Source organism: Coregonus clupeaformis, unplaced genomic scaffold (genome assembly GCF_020615455.1).
Source record: "Coregonus clupeaformis isolate EN_2021a unplaced genomic scaffold, ASM2061545v1 scaf0030, whole genome shotgun sequence".
In the NCBI taxonomy this organism is placed as follows: domain Eukaryota; kingdom Metazoa; phylum Chordata; class Actinopteri; order Salmoniformes; family Salmonidae; genus Coregonus; species Coregonus clupeaformis.
Window position 1 is genome coordinate 325,926 of NW_025533485.1, and position 19,075 is coordinate 345,000.

At 43.2% G+C, this 19,075-nt stretch overlaps 2 protein-coding genes across 4 annotated transcripts in view; one reads left to right on the plus strand and one right to left on the minus strand.

The window, feature by feature from the left end:
• LOC121555303 (junctophilin-1-like) overlaps positions 1–9,345 on the minus strand; it is a 176,936-nt gene extending 167,591 nt beyond the window's left edge. For both annotated transcript variants that reach the window (XR_005997874.2, XM_041869128.2), the window contains exons 1-2: positions 9,288–9,345; positions 8,622–9,142 (exon numbers count right to left, since the gene is read on the minus strand). Coding sequence is in view for 1 of the 2 variants with exons in the window: in XM_041869128.2 (XP_041725062.2) it covers positions 8,622–9,000 (379 nt within the window). In the remaining variant the exon portion in view is untranslated. The remainder of the gene's footprint in view (positions 1–8,621; positions 9,143–9,287) is intronic.
• A 1,417-nt stretch (positions 9,346–10,762) lies between these two features.
• Positions 10,763–19,075, plus strand: part of gdap1 (ganglioside induced differentiation associated protein 1) — an 8,474-nt gene continuing 161 nt past the window's right edge. The window contains exons 1-6 of one of the 2 annotated variants that reach the window (XM_041869140.2): positions 10,763–11,099; positions 13,989–14,181; positions 17,210–17,383; positions 17,555–17,649; positions 18,200–18,314; positions 18,803–19,075. The exon at positions 18,803–19,075 is cut by the window's right edge and continues 161 nt beyond it. In XM_041869140.2, the coding sequence (XP_041725074.1) occupies positions 10,932–11,099; positions 13,989–14,181; positions 17,210–17,383; positions 17,555–17,649; positions 18,200–18,314; positions 18,803–19,075 (1,018 nt within the window). In that variant the 5' untranslated portion in view covers positions 10,763–10,931. Of the gene's footprint in view, positions 11,100–13,988; positions 14,182–15,056; positions 15,130–17,209; positions 17,384–17,554; positions 17,650–18,199; positions 18,315–18,802 lie in introns of those variants that run through there. The other variant, XM_041869141.2, reaches the window with a different exon arrangement.

Here is a 19,075-nt window from a genome sequence, read left to right on the forward strand (position 1 = left end):
CATTAAATGACTGGACCAAACGTGGTAAAGACCATCACGTTAATGACTGTACCAAACGTGGTAAAGACCATCACGTTAATGACTGGACCAAACGTGGTAAAGACCATCACGTTAATGACTGTACCAATCGTAGTAAAGACCATCACGTTGATGACTGGACCAATCGTAGTAAAGACCATCACGTTGATGACTGTACCAAACGTGGTAAAAGACCATCACATTAAATGACTGGCTAAAACGTGGTAAAGACCATCAGTTGGCTACGTGTTACATTTTTTAAGGCACTTGACTTCTAATTTCAATAATAATATTGATTGAGCCTACTTCTACAGAATTATACTCTCACCAGCTTCCTGTTCCATCTGCAGCCTATCGCTACCTGAATACAGAATTAACTTAGGCTATTAATAATAATATGCCATTTAGCAGACGCTTTTATCCAAAGCGACTTACAGTCATGCGCGCATACATTTTTGTGTATGGGTGGTCCCGGGGATCGAACCCACTACCCTGGCGTTACAAGCGCCGTGCTCTACCAGCTGAGCTACAGAGGACCCCAAGACTACAATAACTCATCATGGTCAAATAGGAAGTAGGAACTCATAATGTTATTAATTAATTAATAAGTGCTGCGCTTTATAGCACACTATATGTTGATGATCATGTTACAAATGAATGTTTGTTAATATGTCAGTGTAATAATCTAATTTCATGCGTATAACAATGTTGGAAAATATTTGTTTAATTCGTTTTTGTATTCAGTTAGCACAGTGTGTATTAATTCATATGATCTCATTTTAGAAGTAATGCTCTCTGCCCTGACACTTGTTTTAACCGTGTCGATTGGATTTACCAAGTTTTCACACAGGTGTTTGACAACAGCAATATCTGGCCAAAAATAAAATCGCTAGTAGATATTTATTAGAATTTTTGTCTAATAAATCGTGCAGCCCTACTACATACTTCTTAACGCTCACCCCAACGCTCACGCCAACGCTCACCCTCACCCCAACACTCACCCTCACCCCAACACTCACCCTCACCCCAACACTCACCCTATATAAATACCTCGTAACCCAACCCCAACACTACATACATACATACCTTTTAACCCAACACTCACCCAACCCTCACCCCAACGCTCACCATACATACATACCTCTTAACCCAACCCCAACTGTCACGCCAACCCTCACGCCAACCCTACATACAGTGCATTCAGAAAGTATTCAGACCCCTTGACTTTTTCCACATTGTTGTTACGTTACAGCCTTATTCTAAAATTGATTAATGAATGTTTTTCCTCATCAATCTACACACAATACTCCATAATGACAAAGTGAAAACAGGTTTGTATAAATTTTTTGCAAATGTATTTAAAAAAAACACACAACAAATACCTTATTTACATAAGTATTCAGACCCTTTGCTATGAGACTCGAAATTGAGATCAGGTGCATCCTGTTTCCATTGATCATCCTTGAGATATTTCTATAACTTGTTTGGAGTCCACCTGTGGTAAATTCAATTGATTGGACATGATTTGGAAAGGCACACACCTTTCCATATAAGGTCCCACAGTTGACAGTGCATGTCAGAGCAAAAACTAAGAGGTCGAAGGAATTGTCCGTAGAGCTCCGAGACAGGATTGTGTCGAGGCACAGATCTGGGGAAGGCTACCAAAAAATGTCTGCAGCATTGAAGGTCCCCAAGAATAGTGGCCTCTATCATTCTTAAATGGAAGAAGTTTGGAACCACCAACACTTTTCCTAGAGCTGGCAACCCGGCCAAACTGAGCAATCGGGGGAGAAGGGCCTTGATCAGGGAGGTGACCAAGAACCTGATGGTCACTCTGAAAGAGCTGCAGAGTTCCTCTGTGGAGATGGGAGAACCTTCCAGAAGGACAACCTTCTCTGCAGCACTCCACCAATCAGGTCTTTATGGTAGAGTGGCCAGACGGAAGCCACTCCTCAGTAAAAGGCACATGACTAAGTACACAGTCAAGACAATGCAGGAGTGGCTTCGGGACAAGTCTCTGAATGTCCTTGAGTCGCCCCCAGCCAGAGCCCGGACTTGAACCTGATCGAACATCTCTGGAGATACCTGAAAATAGCTGTGCAGCAACTCTCCCCATCCAACCTGACAGAGCTTGAGAGGATCTGCAGAGAAGAATGGGAGAAACTCCCCAAATACAGGTGTGCCAAGCTTGTAGCGTCATACCCAAGAAGACTTGAGGCTGTAATCGCTGCCAAAGGTGCTTCAACAAAGTACTGAGTAAAGGGTCTGAAAACTCATGTAAAATGTGATATTTCACATTTCTAAAAACCTGTTTTTGCTTCGTCATTATGGGGTATTGTGTGTAGATTGATGCGGGGACAAAACTATTTAATCAATTGTAGAATAAGGTTGTAACGTAACAAAATGTGGAAAAAGTCAAGGGTTGTGAATAGTTTCCGAATGCACTGTACGTACATACCTCAACCCTCACCCATATCCGCTGAAAAAATTATGATAATAAAATATGTTGAAAGTCACCAGCATTAATATGGAGTTGGTCCCCCCTTTGCTGCTATAACAGCCTCCACTCTTCTGGGAAGGCTTTCCACTAGATGTTGGAACACTGCTGCGGGGACTTGCTTCCATTCAGCCACAAGAGCATTAGTGAGGTCGGTCACTGATGTTGGGCGATTAGGCCTGGCTAGCAGTTGGCGTTCCAATTCATCCCAAAGGCGTTCGATGGGGTTGAGGTCAGGGCTCTGTGCAGAACAGTCAAGTTCTTCCAACACTGATGTCGACAAACCATTTCTGTATGAACCTTGCTTTGTGCACCGGGGCATTGTCATTCTATAGCGATAGATTTCCCTTAATATATATAGCAAATAGAAATCAAAACTGGATGGTCTTCAGAGATAGATGGGAGGGGTTGAGGGTAGCTGAAGGATGGGATAAAACAATTAAAAAAGATAACTATTGTAAAATGCACTGTGTCCGTGACATATATTTAGTATAGGTAAGCTGGAAATAGAAGCCTAAGTGTTGTTGTCCATTAGTTTACTCCAATTAGGGGAGGGGTGGTGGGGTTAGGGGAACATAATAAAGGAAAATATATTGTAAAAATATATATATTTAACATACGGTACCAGTCAAAAGTTTGGACACATCTACTCATTCAAGGGTTTTTCCTTATTTTGACAATTTTTTACATTGTAGAATAATAGTGAAGACATCAAAACTATGAAATAACACATATGGAATCATGTAGTAACCAAAAAAAGTGTTAAACAAATCAAAATATATTTTAAATTTGAGATTCTTCAAAGTAGCCACCCTTTGCCTTGATGACAGCTTTGCACACTCTTGGCATTCTCTCAACCAGCTTCATGAGGTAGTCACCTGGAATGCATTTTCAAATTAGCAGCTGTGCCTTCATAAAAGTTAATTTGTGGAATTTCTTTCCTTCTTGAGCCAATCAGTTGTGTTGTGATAAGGTAGGGGTGGTATACAGAAGATAGCCCTATTTGGTAAAAGACCAAGTCCATATTATGGCAAGAAAAGCTCAAATAAGCCAAGAGAAACGACAGTCCATCATTACTTTAAGACATGAAGGTCAGTCAATACGGAACATTTCAAGAATTTGAAAGTTTCTTCAAGTGCAGTCACAAAAATATTGTTTTGTTGCAAGTTGAAAGAGTCTGAATTCATGCGAAACGCTGTATACAACATGGGATCGTGTTAGGATATAAAAATGGATTTCATCCAACAAAACTATGCTACATTTGATCTCTGAGACCCTCAGGATGACAAATTAGAGCAAGATTACTGAATGTAAGTACATTATTTACCTTCAGAGGTGAATGTATCAAACCAGTTGCCTTGATAAAAGTGTTTTGTTGTTGTGAACTATCCTCAAACAATAGCATGGTATTTTTTCGCCGTAATAGCTACTGTAAATTGAACACTGCAGTTAGATTAACAATAATTGAAGCTTTCTGCCCATATAAGACATGTCTATGTCCCGGAAAGTTGGCTGCTGTTTACAACGTCATTCTAGTCACATTATCGCATATTGAGCAACAACTGTCCCGATTTTTGGACACCGATCCAGTAGAGGTTTTTAAGTGTTGAGTTATATTACATAGCCACCTCAATCGCTATTTCAAGTCATTTTGGTGACATCACAGCAATTGCTAGCTAGCTAACACAAGTTAGGAGGCTCAGCAACAACAACAGAACCACCCCTAGATACAGCCACGTCTCACAGCCACGTCTCACAGCCACGTCTCACAGCCACGTCTCACAGCCACGTCTCACAGCCACGTCTCACAGCCACGTCTCACAGCCACGTCTCACAGTCATGCCTGAGATTTGCTCGACTCCACCTTTATATAAACATAAATCGGGTGCTGGATCCTGGGGTATGAGCCCTTCAACAGCAGTCAAGGCAATGGCTATCAACGTCACAATAAGAAGACATTTACATTTACGTCATTTAGCAGACGCTCTTATCCAGAGCGACATACAAATTGATGCATTCAACTTATGATATTCAGTGGGACAACCACTTTTTTTCTTCTTTTTTTTTTAAATGGGGGGGTGGGGGAGGAATGTCATTGTATGCTGTAGCGTTAAGATATCCCTTCACTGGAACTAAGGGTCCTAGCCCGAACCATGAAAATAAGCCCCAGACCATTATTCCTCATCCACCAAACATTAGAGTTGGCACTATGCATTCGGGCAGGTAGCGTTCCCCTGGCATCTGCCAAACCCAGATTAGTTCGTCAGACTGCCAGATGGTGAAGCGTGATTCATCACTCCAGAGAACGTGTTTCCACTGCTCCAGAGTTCAATGGCGGCGAGCTTTACACCACTCCAGCCGACGCTTGGCATTGCGCATGGTGATCGTAGGCTTGTGTACGGCTGCTCGGCCATGGAAACCCATTTGATGAAGCTCCAGACTAACAGGTATTGTGCTGACGTTGCTTCCAGAGGCAGTTTGGAACTCGGTAGTGAGTGTTGCAACTGAGGACAGACGCGCTACGGGCTTCAGCACTCGGATGTTCCATTCTGTGAGCTTGTGTGGCCTACCACTTCGCTGCTGAGCCATTGTTGCTCCTAGACATTTCCACTTCAGAATAACAGCACTTACAGTTGAGCGGGGCAGCTCTAGCAGGGCAGAGATTTGACAACTGACTTGTTGGAAAGGTGGCATCCTACGACGGTGCCACGTTGAAAGTCACTGAGCTCTTCAGTACAGGCCATTCTACTGCCAATATTTGTCTATGGAGATTGCATGGCTTTGTGCTCGATTTTATACACCTGTCAGCAACGGGTGTGGCTGAAATAACCGAATCCACTCATTTAAAGGGGTGTCCACATATTTTTTTTTTGTCATTTAGCAGACGCTCTTATCCAGAGCGACTTACAGGAGCAATTAGGGTTAAGTGCCTTGCTCAAGGGCACATCGGCAGATTTTTCACCTAGTCGGCTCGGGGATTAGAACCAGCGACCTTTCGTTACTGGCACAGCACTCTTAACCACTAAGCTACCTGCCGCCCCAGATACATACTTCTGTATAAATAGAGGTTGTCTTACATAGCTATCTTTAGATAAATGTTGAAGTCTCTCTGGGTAAAAGCTCTTCTAAATGACTAAAATGTAAATGTTACAGGTAAGCGCCATAATAAAGGAAACTCTTGAGTAAATGAGGGATACTGAAAGCAGGTGCTTCCACACAGGTGAGGTTCCTGAGTTCATTAAGCAGTTAACATCCCATAATGCTTAGGGTCACGTATAAAAAATGCCCAGTTCCAATTATTTTCATTACCATGGCTAGAAGAAAAGATCTCAGTGACTTTGAAAGATGGGGTCTCAAAAGAGAATAGGGGGTTTAAAGTGTGTATGTCTGTCACCAGATGATCTCAACCCAATTGAACACTCATGGGAGATTCTGGAGCAGCGCCTGAGACCACGTTTTCCACCAACATCAACAAAACACCAAATGATGGAATTTATCGTAGAACAGCCTGGTCTCATAGACTAGACGTAACATAGTAAATGTAAATCCGTGACACTCTAATTGGTGTGATATGTTACCTTTGGTATGGTTACATAAGATAGAAGGTTACTGACAACTTTAGCATTTAAGCTATTTAGCAACTTTTTCAACTACTTACTACTTTTTAGCTACTTTGCAACTACTTAGCATGTTAGCTAACCCTTCCCCTAACCCTAACCCATTAACCTAACTCCTAAACTTAACCCTAACCCCTAACCTAGCTAACATTAGCCAGTTAGCTAACGTTAGCCACCTAGCTAGAATTCATAACATATACGTTTTGCAAATTCGTAACATATTGTACGTTTTGCAAATTCGTAACATACACTACCGATCAAAAGTTTGGACACACCTACTCATTCAAGGGTTTTTCTTTATTTTTACTATTTTCTGCATTGTAGAATAATAGTGAAGACATCAAAACTATGAAATAACACATATGGAATCATGTAGTAACCAAAAAGTGTTAAACAAATCAAACTATATTTTATATTTCAAATTCTTCAAATAGCCACCCTTTGCCTTGATGACAGCTTTGCACACTATTGGCATTCTCTCAACCAGCTTCATGAGGTAGTCACCTGGAATGCATTTCAATTAACAGCTGTGCCTTCTTAAAAGTTAATTTGTGGAATTTCTTTCCTTCTTAATGCATTTGAGCCAATCAGTTGTTTTGTGACAAGGTAGGGGTGGTATACAGAAGATAGGCCTATTTGGTAAAAGACCAAGTCCATATTATGGCAAGAACAGCTCAAATAAGCAAAGAGAAATGACAGTCCATCATTACTTGAAGGTCAGTCAATACGGAACATTTCAAGAACTTTGAATGTTTCTTCTAGTGCAGTCGCAAAGACCATCAAGCACTATGATGAAACTGGCTCTCATGAGGACCACCACAGGAATGGAAGACCCAGAGTTACCTCTGCTGCAGAGAATAAGTTCATTAGAGTTACCAGCCTCAGAAATTGCAGCCCAAATAAATGCTTCACAGAGTTCAAGTAACAGACATCTCAACATCAACTGTTCAGAGGAGACTGTGTGAATCAGGCTTTCATGGTTGAATTGCTGCAAAGAAACCACTACTAAAGGACACCAATAAGAAGAAGAGACTTGTTTGGTCCAAGAAACACATGCAATGGACATTAGACCAGTAGAAATGTGTCCTTTTGTCTGGAGTCCAAATTTGAGATTTTTGGTTCCAACCGCCATGTCTTTGTGAGATGCAGTGTGGGTGAACGGATGATCTCCGCATGTGTATTTCCCACCGTAAAGCTTGCAGGAGGAGATGTTATGGTGTGGGGGTGCTTTGCTGTGATTTATGTAGAATTCAAGGCAGACTTAACCAGCATGGCTACCACAGCATTCTGCAGTGATACGCCATCCCATCTGGTTTGGGTTTAGTGGGACAATCATTTGTTTTTCAACAGGACAATGACCCAACACACCTCCAGGCTGTGTAAGGGCTATTTTACCAAGAAGGAGAGTGATGGAGTGCTGCATCAGATGACCTGGCTTCCACAATCCCCCAACCTCAACCAAATTGAGATGGTTTGGCATGAGTCGGACCGCAGAGTGAAGGAAAAGCAGCCAACAAGTGCTCAGCATATGTGGGAACTCCTTCAAGACTGTTGGAAAAGCATTCCAGGTGAAGCTGGTTGAGAGAATGCCAAGACTGTGCAAAGCTGTCCTCAAGTTTAAAGGGTGGCTATTTGAAGAAATATATTTCGATTTGTTTAACACTTTTTTGGTTACTACATGATTCCATATGTGTTATTTCATAGTTTTGATGTCTTCACTATTATTCTACAATGTAAAAAATAGTAAAAATAAAGAAAAACCCTTGAATGAGTAGGTGTTCTAAAACGTTTGACCGGTAGTGTATAATACGAAGCGTAACTCGTAACATATCATACGAATGGGTGATGGACATCCACAAATTAATACATACCATACGAAACGTAACATATCATACTAAATGGAGAGTCTCGGATTTGCGTACAGAATAATATGAAATGCTCTGAGACCAGGTTGAATAATGGCGTCGCATCCCTCCAATAGAGTTCCAGACACTTGTAGAATCTATGCCGAGGCACATTGAAGCTGTCCTGGTGGCGGCCCAATGCCATATTGAGACATTCACAATAATGATGTTTCCTTTATTTTGTCAGTTACCTCTACACCTAGCACAGATAGCCTAGAAATTATGCTTATATTTAAATACATCGAATAGGATGTTATTCAATCAAAATTATTATTATTTATTATAGGACTAAATCAATTTTTTTATGGCTCGTGCAAGGCGAGCATGTTCACTTGCACGTAATAGAGCTAAAGTCAAAATCCCCAATCAGTCTAAATGTGAGGAGATATAATAATATCCCCCTGCAATAACCCTATAATCACATGTCCATTATCTGCCCACTATGTGCATGAACCTCTTCACCCGCCAAACCACAACAGATAGCCAAGACAGATCCCTCTGGTTCGCGGTTTAAAGAGATACACACGCAATCCCCCCCAAAACATGTCAATCCTTTATAATGGTAGCCTATAACTGGTATCTTACCACCGTCGCCGTAGGTCTCGATCCCATATCCGTCCTGTAGCCCGTTACTCCACGTCCCGTCGTACCTCGCAGGTGTATTGTGGCTCTGTCGGAGTCCATAGCGACCCTTGAAGCCGTGACTCCACTCACCACGGTAAATCCACTTCCCTTTGGTTTCGACTCCCAGTCCATGCCGCTTCCCCAGAGACCAGTAGCCATGGTACATATTCCCGCTGGGCCAGGTGTACACCCCCACTATCTCAAAGCCGTGCGACCAGGAGCCGGCGTACTCGCCCTGGCCTTTGGGCCCGGTACAGATGCCATGTCCGTGGGCTTTGCCGTCCTCCCATCCTCCGCAGTATGTTCCTCCATCGTCGAAGTCGAACCGTCCGCCCGTCATTCAGAACAGCCACGAAATGGAGCAGAACTCTACAGCCGTAGACTGACTTAATGGTGTCGTGTTATTATCCCCCCCCCAGAAGGGATCCAGCACGGAGCCGAGAGGTGGAGAAAACAGAGAGATGACTCTGTTTGCACAAGAACTAAAAAGAAACAGAAACAGTGATGGTGGTGATTATGGGCAGTGTGTGGTTCCAAGCGATTGATATGTAAAGAGAAAAGCATGCGTGAGGTGGTTAGTGTGTGTGTGTGGTTAGGGTCGGGGATGAATGGGGAAGAGTCATTTACCGGAGTCGCACGCGGTATTCGCCGCTGTGTGATAGCTCGTCTCCCCCCTCCACTGATCAGAGGGAGAGAGAGAAACATCGAGTCTCCAAACAAGAAAGACGCGGCCAATTTCCACGTCACGCCAGTAGAACCTCCCACACCGCCACCCCCTCAGCTAATAATGAGGGTGTGCGCGCTCTGTATTATGTGCCGCTGTTCGCCGGTAACACATAGTTCAAGTAGCAGACCAGCGGTGAGATAGCCACCGCCGCTACCGGTGTCGCAACCGGGTGCTGCCGATGCCACCGGTCGGTGCGGTGACTTTTGAAATACTCGCGCCTACTGCCTAGCACAGGTGTGTGTTCCCTCTACAGAATGGCTCTTTTTGGAGGTGTGAGTGAACAGGGGGTAACATATAAATGTCCTATGCGATCCATAGAGATCCTACTAAATGAGTATTCTAATTCCTAAATCAATGACACGGACACTGTAAGATTGTTGATTTTAGGCAAAGCTCTCAAAATGTTGGAATGAAAAAGAATATGTACATTATGTTGTAGAAGGCCTACTGCTCAGGCTACTTTTTGTGACAAGTGTATTTAAGTAATTTTCTTAAATCTATCAACCTATACTTGTACCCCTATCTATGAATACAACATCTAAGCTTTTTTTTTTTTTAAATAGGCTATAATAAGGTCAAACTCTAATTCTTAATTCTACACAACTTGATTATTCAATCAGTTTAGACATAATGAAAACATTTTAGCTTCAATCGAATGGAAACTGTGAATTTGTCAATACTGTACTGACAATATCACAAATCAAAGAGCTCGACGGAGATTTGTGTGGTCCTCTGTAGCTCAATTGGTAGAACATGGCGCTTGTGACGCCAGGGTAGTGGGTTCGATCCCCGGGACCACCCATACGTAAAAATGTATGCGCACGTGACTGTAATTCGCTTTGGATAAAAGCGTCTGCTAAATGGCATATTATTATAATATCGAAAAGCTCGACGGAGATTTGAAAAAGGAATGGATAACAGCGACCTCTGCTGATGACTGGAAGTAATGGTCAACACACTTATTACAGAGAGGAGTTCTACGTAGAGCTGTCGGACACAACCTCTCACAAGCGAGGATTTATCAAATTACAAAGACCATTTTCTAAAACTAGTAGGAGATTTCTTGCTATTATATTACACCTTTTACATAAACTAAATAAATAGCCTACTATGTAGGCTTTCTAAATATAGATCTACCACTTAGGCTTACAGAACACATAGACGTAGGCCTAATCGAAGTTGTGATCTTTCAGAGTGGGATTTACAGCATTCCCGTTCATCTCTCATTCATCAGTCCGGATGAACCTCAGAGGGGTGTGATGCTGATGACGTCTCAAAGTTACAACAGCCACAAATGTCTAAACCCCGCCTATTTCTACAATTTCTCATCTTAAACATCTGATTTTGAACCTATCCCCCTAACCTTAACCCTAACCTTAACCACACTGCTATACTTATGCCTAACCATAGCCTTAAATTGTCCAAAAAGCTCATTTCTGTTTTCATACATTTTTATGATATAGACCATTTTGACTTTGTGGCTGTGGTAACTAGTGACAACCGTCCCAAACACAGCACAACACAGCGACAGACAGATAGCTAAAATGGCGGCGGAAAACAGCGCCGAGTCTCAGGATGAGAAAGAAATCCTCATCAACAAGGGTGCTGTTCAGGAGGTACAACAAGAGAGCGGAGCTGTCACAGAAAGCACGAATTCCAAACCATCCAAAATGACACTGTATCATTGGACGCAGTCCTTCAGTTCGCAGAAGGTGAGTGATTCAGCACCAATCGTTAACGGACAGCTCCTAAAGGGTATCCGGTGGATTGCGTGACTAGGCAAGGTATAGCGACATGCTAATCAAAATAACACTTATCTGACAATATAAATGAAGGTATAGCATCATATCGGCTTTTGCAGCTCGTAAGATGTGTCCAAAAACGGACTGAAACCAGGCTGGCTACAACAAATGGTTTGCTATTTCTGCTTGAACAGGAAGCTGGATATATTAGCCAACATGCACATGGCCTTGATTACAGCTAAATCCCAGTTCCATATCCATATGCTTTGAATACAAGTCCACAGTCCCATCATAGTGAATGCTTTAAAGTCCTACTCCAGGGTAGGCATAAATGTCCTTCTCCTTTAAGTTTGCTGTTTTGTCTATAAAACCATATTTTGCTCAAAACATATTTTTTTAACCTTTAGTGTGCACTTTACTGTATTTATACTTGGGATATCACTTTTCAACAGGAAAACAATTATCTGGAGGACATCTTTAAGTACTTAGATGCTGTATTGTAGCTGTATTGTAGGTGTATTGTAGGTGTAGCTGTATTGTAGGTGTAGCTGTATTGTAGATGTAGCTGTATTGTAGGTGTAGCTGTATTGTAGGTGTAGCTGTATTGTAGCTGTATTGTAGGTGTAGCTGTATTGTAGATGTATTGTAGGTGTAGCTTTATTGTAGGTGTAGCTGTGCTGTAGGTGTAGCTGTATTGTAGGTGTAGCTGTATTGTAGGTGTATTGTAGGTGTAGCTGTATTGTAGGTGTAGCTGTATTGTAGGTGTATTGTAGGTGTAGGTGTATTGTAGGTGTAGCTGTATTGTAGGTGTATTGTAGGTGTAGCTGTGCTGTAGGTGTAGCTGTATTGTAGGTGTAGCTGTATTGTAGGTGTAGCTGTATTGTAGGTGTAGCTGTATTGTAGGTGTATTGTAGGTGTAGGTGTATTGTAGGTGTAGCTGTATTGTAGGTGTATTGTAGGTGTAGCTGTGCTGTAGGTGTAGCTGTATTGTAGGTGTATTGTAGGTGTAGCTGTATTGTAGGTGTAGCTGTATTGTAGGTGTATTGTAGGTGTAGGTGTATTGTAGGTGTAGCTGTATTGTAGGTGTATTGTAGGTGTAGCTGTGCTGTAGGTGTAGCTGTATTGTAGGTGTAGCTGTATTGTAGGTGTAGCTGTATTGTAGGTGTAACTGTATTGTAGGTGTATTGTAGGTGTAGCTGTATTGTAGGTGTAGCTGTATTGTAGCTGTATTGTAGGTGTAGCTGTATTGTAGGTGTAGCTGTATTGTAGGTGTATTGTAGGTGTAGCTGTATTGTAGCTGTATTGTAGGTGTAGCTGTATTGTAGGTGTAGCTGTATTGTAGGTGTATTGTAGGTGTAGCTGTATTGTAGTTGTAGCTGTATTGTAGGTGTAGCTGTATTGTAGGTGTAGCTGTATTGTAGCTGTATTGTAGGTGTAGCTGTATTGTAGGTGTAGCTGTATTGTAGGTGTAGCTGTATTGTAGGTGTATTGTAGGTGTATTGTAGGTGTAGCTGTATTGTAGGTGTAGCTGTATTGTAGGTGTAGCTGTATTGTAGCTGTATTGTAGGTGTAGCTGTGCTGTAGGTGTAGCTGTATTGTAGGTGTAGCTGTATTGTAGCTGTATTGTAGGTGTAGCTGTATTGTAGGTGTATTGTAGGTGTAGCTGTATTGTAGGTGTAGCTGTATTGTAGGTGTAGCTGTACTGTAGGTGTAGCTGTATTGTAGGTGTATTGTAGGTGTAGCTGTATTGTAGGTGTAGCTGTATTGTAGCTGTATTGTAGGTGTAGCTGTATTGTAGGTTTAGCTGTATTGTAGCTGTATTGTAGGTGTAGCTGTATTGTAGGTGTAGCTGTATTGTAGCTGTATTGTAGGTGTAGCTGTATTGTAGGTGTAGCTGTATTGTAGCTGTATTGTAGGTGTAGCTGTATTGTAGGTGTAGCTATATTGTAGGTATAGCTGTATTGTAGGTGTAGCTGTATTGTAGGTGTAGCTGTATTGTAGGTGTAGCTGTATTGTAGGTGTATTGTAGGTGTAGCTGTACTGTAGGTGTAGCTGTATTGTAGGTGTAGCTGTATTGTAGGTGTAGCTGTATTGTAGGTGTAGTGTAGGTGTAGCTGTATTGTAGGTGTAGCTGTATTGTAGGTGTAGCTGTATTGTAGGTGTAGCTGTATTGTAGGTGTAGCTGTATTGTAGGTGTATTGTAGGTGTAGCTGTACTGTAGGTGTAGCTGTATTGTAGGTGTAGCTGTATTGTAGGTGTAGCTGTATTGTAGGTGTAGTGTAGGTGTAGCTGTATTGTAGGTGTAGCTGTATTGTAGGTGTAGCTGTATTGTAGGTGTAGCTGTATTGTAGGTGTATTGTAGGTGTAGCTGTACTGTAGGTGTAGCTGTATTGTAGGTGTATTGTAGGTGTAGCTGTATTGTAGGTGTAGTTGTACTGTAGGTGTAGCTGTACTGTAGGTGTAGCTGTATTGTAGGTGTATTGTAGGTGTAGCTGTGCTGTAGGTGTAGCTATACTGTAGGTATAGATGTATTGTAGGTGTAGCTGTATTGTTGTGCTGCACTGGAAGGGTCTGTATTGTAGGGGTGTCTGGTCATAGTAGAGAAGGGTCTGTCCTGTCCAGTATGAAAAATGTATGCACTCACTAACTGTAAGTCGCTCTGGATAAGAGCGTCTGCTAAATGACTAAAATGTAAATGTAAATTGTAGGGGTGTCTGGTCATAGTATATAATTATCTGTCTTGTAGGGGGGTCTGGGCATAGTAGAGAAGGGTCTGTACTGTCTTGTAGGGGGTTCTGGGCATAGTAGAGAAGGGTCTGTACTGTACATGTTAACTAATCCTGTACCTGTCCTGTCTAGGTGCGTCTGGCCATAGCAGAGAAGGGACTGATCTGTGAGGAGTATGATGTCAGTCTGCCTCTTAGTGAACACAACGAGCCCTGGTTCATGAGACTGAACCCGGCAGGAGAGGTACCAGTCCTCGTACACCATGACAACGTCATCACAGACCCAGTTCAGATCATGGACTATCTGGACCAGAACTTCAGAGATGGCAAGTCACTGACTAACATTAACCCCTGATCCCTAGCCCTACTGAAGCCAGTAACTAGGAGACAGCTATGGGGGCTGGGTAACCCATAACAAATCAGGGTCCCCCCTAATACATGTCAAGAACCCCTCAAATTGTCAATGTATAATTTGATCCCTGATTTTACACATAGATTTTCAGTTTTGTTCCCCTTTTTATTGCTTCCACTCTCAACATCCCTGCCTCCACTCTCAACATCCCTGCCTCCACTCTCAACATCCCTGCCTCCACTCTCAACATCCCTGCCTCCACTCTCAACATCCCTGCCTCCACTCTCAACATCCCTGCCTCCACTCTCAACATCTCTGCCTCCACTCTCAACATCCCTGCCTCCACTCTCAACATCCCTGCCTCCACTCTCAACATCCCTGCCTCCACTCTCAACATCCCTGCCTCCACTCTCAACATCCCTGCTTCCACTCTCAACATCCCTGCCTCCACTCTCAACATCCCTGCCTCCACTCTCAACATCCCTGCCTCCACTCTCAACATCCCTGCCTCCACTCTCAACATCCCTGCCTCCACTCTCAACATCCCTGCCTCCACTCTCAACATCTCTGCCTCCACTCTCAACATCCCTGCCTCCACTCTCAACATCCCTGCCTCCACTCTCAACATCCCTGCTTCCACTCTCAACATCCCTGCCTCCACTCTCAACATCCCTGCTTCCACTCCCAACAGTGTTTTAACCAGCAGTTTGCAAACTGTTCATTTGGATCTTCTGTTATTATTATTATTATTATTATTATTATTATTATTATTATTATTATTATTATTGTTATTATTATCCTCTCTTTGCTCATTATGTTCATTCATTATTATCAGTTTCATTGTGTTGGTTTAAATGGATCCATATCTTGTTGTTCAGCATGCCTAGTCTACTGCAGATAAGGAGAAAGAGGAGATATTCTGGTAAGCATACGGAGAGGAGTGGAGTGCTTTTATAGATTTATTTGAAAAATATCTCTCAAATACAAGCACATATACAGTGGGGGAAAAAAGTATTTAGTCAGCCACCAATTGTGCAAGTTCTCCCACTTAAAAAGATGAGAGAGGCCTGTAATTTTCATCATAGGTACACGTCAACTATGACAGACAAATTGAGAATAAAAAAATCCAGAAAATCACATTGTAGGATTTTTCATGAATTTATTTGCAAATTATGGTGGAAAATAAGTATTTGGTCACCTACAAACAAGCAAGATTTCTGGCTCTCACAGACCTGTAACTTCTTCTTTAAGAGGCTCCTCTGTCCTCCACTCATTACCGGTATTAATGGCACCTGTTTGAACTTGTTATCAGTATAAAAGACACCTGTCCAAAACCTCAAACAGTCACACTCCAAACTCCACTATGGCCAAGACCAAAGAGCTGTCAAAGGACACCAGAAACAAAATTGTAGACCTGCACCAGGCTGGGAAGACTGAATCTGCAATAGGTAAGCAGCTTGGTTTGAAGAAATCAACTGTGGGAGCAATTATTAGGAAATGGAAGACATACAAGACCACTGATAATCTCCCTCGATCTGGGGCTCCACGCAAGATCTCACCCCGTGGGGTCAAAATGATCACAAGAACGGTGAGCAAAAATCCCAGAACCACACGGGGGGACCTAGTGAATGACCTGCAGAGAGCTGGGACCAAAGTAACAAAGCCTACCATCAGTAACACACTACGCCGCCAGGGACTCAAATCCTGCAGTGCAAGACGTGTCCCCCTGCTTAAGCCAGTACATGTCCAGGCCCGTCTGAAGTTTGCTAGAGTGCATTTGGATGATCCAGAAGAGGATTGGGAGAATGTCATATGGTCAGATGAAACCAAAATATAACTTTTTGTGTTTGAAGGACAAAGAATGCTGAGTTGCATCCAAAGAACACCATACCTACTGTGAAGTATGGGGGTGGAAACATCATGCTTTGGGGCTGTTTTTCTGCAAAGGGACCAGGACGACTGATCTGTGTAAAGGAAAGAATGAATGGGGCCATCTATCGTGAGATTTTGAGTGAAAACCTCCTTCCATCAGCAAGGGCATTGAAGATGAAACGTGGCTGGGTCTTTCAGCATGACAATGATCCCAAACACACCGCCCGGGCAACGAAGGAGTGGCTTCGTAAGAAGCATTTCAAGGTCCTGGAGTGGCCTAGCCAGTCTCCAGATCTCAACCCCATAGAACATCTTTGGAGGGAGTTGAAAGTCCGTGTTGCCCAGCGACAACCCCAAAACATCACTGCTCTAGAGGAGATCTGCATGGAGGAATGGGCCAAAATACCAGCAACAGTGTGTGAAAACCTTGTGAAGACTTACAGAAAACATTTGACCTGTGTCATTGCCAACAAAGGGTATATAACAAAGCATTGAGAAACTTTTGATATTGACCAAATACTTATTTTCCACCATAATTTGCAAATAAATTCATGAAAAATCCTACAATGTGATTTTCTGGATTTTTCTTTCTAATTTTGTCTGTCATAGTTGACGTGTACCTATGATGAAAATTACAGGCCTCTCTCATCTTTTTAAGCGGGAGAACTTGCACAATTGGTGGCTGACTAAATACTTTTTTTCCCCCACTGTATAATTGTATTTGAGAAACACTTTTCAAATAAATCAATTTGCTTTATTTATTTAACTTGCCCGTGCCTAATGACAATACCTTTAGCAGGTTCACACTTTAAATGAATTGTCTGTCGCTATATTCAGACATAACCGAATGATAACCTTTATTAGAATGATCTATCTCAGTGTTTCCCAAACCTCTCCTCCAATAGCCTCAGCCAGGCCACTTCATTAATGTATTCCAGAACTAACACAACTGGTCACCTAATCATCAAGCCCTTCATTAGTTGAATCTGCATTGCTGCTCCTGGAATACATCGACTAACCGTGCCGGCTGTGGGTACTGGAGGAGAGGTTTGGGTAATGCTGCTTCATTGTAATGATCTTGTTCATTAACCATGTGTTTCTCCGTTCTTTGTCTCTGTGTGTGTCTGTAGAGGGAACCGCTAAGCTGATCCCTGAGGAAGGCAGTGTGTACTACCACAGAGTACAGCACTACAGAGAGCTACTGGATTCTCTGCAGATGGATGCCTACACACACGGCTGTATTCTCCACCCAGAGATCACTGTGGACTCACACATCCCAGCCTACGCCACCACCCGCATCCGAGGTAAGACACACGCGCACGCGCACACACGCACACACACGCACACGCACACGCACACACGCACACACACACACACACACACACACACACACACACACACACACACACACACACACACCAACTTCCGTGGTATATTGGGGTATAATAATATGTGGTTGTATTTGTGTGTGACAGCACAGATAGGGAACACAGAGTCAGAGCTGAAGAAGCTGGCTGAGGAAAACCCAGAGCTAAAAGATGCTTACATCGCTAAAACAAGGCGTTTAAAGGTACCTGTCATTTCTCCTTCTTCTCCTCCTCCTCCTTCTTCTCCTCCTCCTTCTTCTCCTTCTCCTTCTTCTTCTCCTCCTCCTTCTTCTCCTCCTCCTCCTTCTTCTCCTCCTCCTTCTCCTCCTCCTCCTCCTTCTTCTCCTCCTCCTTCTTCTTCTTCTTCTTCTTCTTCTTCTTCTTCTTCTTCTTCTTCTTCTTCTTCTTCTTCTTCTTCTTCTTCTTCTTCTTCTTCTTCTTCTTCTTCTTCTTCTTCTTCTTCTTCTTCTTCTTCTTCTTCTTCTTCTTCTTCTTCTTCTTCTTCTTCTTCTTCTTCTTCTTCTTGTCCTTCTTCTCCTCTCCACCAGAGGAGGGCAGTAGTCAGTCTTGGCTGTGTGGAGAGTTCTTCAGCATGGCCGACGTCTCCCTGGCTGTCACCCTGGGGCTCTCCCGCCGTTACTGGGGCAACGGGAACCGCAGCTCTTTTAGTAGACCTTTGAAACTGGAACTGTTTGCTTACCATCTCTGGATGATGTCATGAAAGCCTAAAGCCCAGTTTCCCTCCTTTTGTAGCACAAGCTGTTTGACCATGACAACATGAAGTATCTGAAGAAGATTCTGGATGAGTTGGAGAAGGTTCTGGACCAGGTGGAGACAGAGCTACAGAGGAGAGCAGAGGAGACACCAGGTAGGTATCCCACTGGAGAAGGTTCTGGACCAGGTGGAGACAGAGCTACTGAGGAGAGCAGAGGAGACACCAGGTAGGTATCCCACTGGAGAACGTTCTGGACCAGGTGGAGACAGAGCTACTCAGGAGACACCAGGTAGGTATCCCACTGGAGAAGGTTCTGGACCAGGTGGAGACAGAGCTACTGAGGAGACACCAGGTAGGTATCACACTGGAGAAGGTTCTGGACCAGGTGGAGACAGAGCTACAGAGGAGACACCTGGTAGGTATCCCACCTTTAATAATAGATAAACATAGACACTTGTTATTATTAGGTCATCACACTGTTCAGAACTACAGATGAGGGTGGAGGAGACATCAGGTAGCATAAAGATGAATACACCTTTAATTAGACACACCTTTTTTTAGACAGAAGACACTAACAATCTTCTTCTTCTTCTTCTTCTTCTTCTTCTTCTTCTTCTTGTCCTTCTTCTCCTCTCCACCAGAGGAGGGCAGTAGTCAGTCTTGGCTGTGTGGAGAGTTCTTCAGCATGGCCGACGTCTCCCTAGCTGTCACCCTGCACCGCCTCAAGTTCCTGGGGCTCTCCCGCCGTTACTGGGGCAATGGGAACCGCAGCAACCTGGAGACCTACTACGAGCGTGTCCTGGAGCGCCCGACCTTCCGGAGGGTTCTGGGTCACGTAAACAACATCCTGATCTCGGCCGTGCTGCCCGCCGCGTTCCGGGTGGCCAAGCAACACGTGCCGGCTTTCGTCGGCA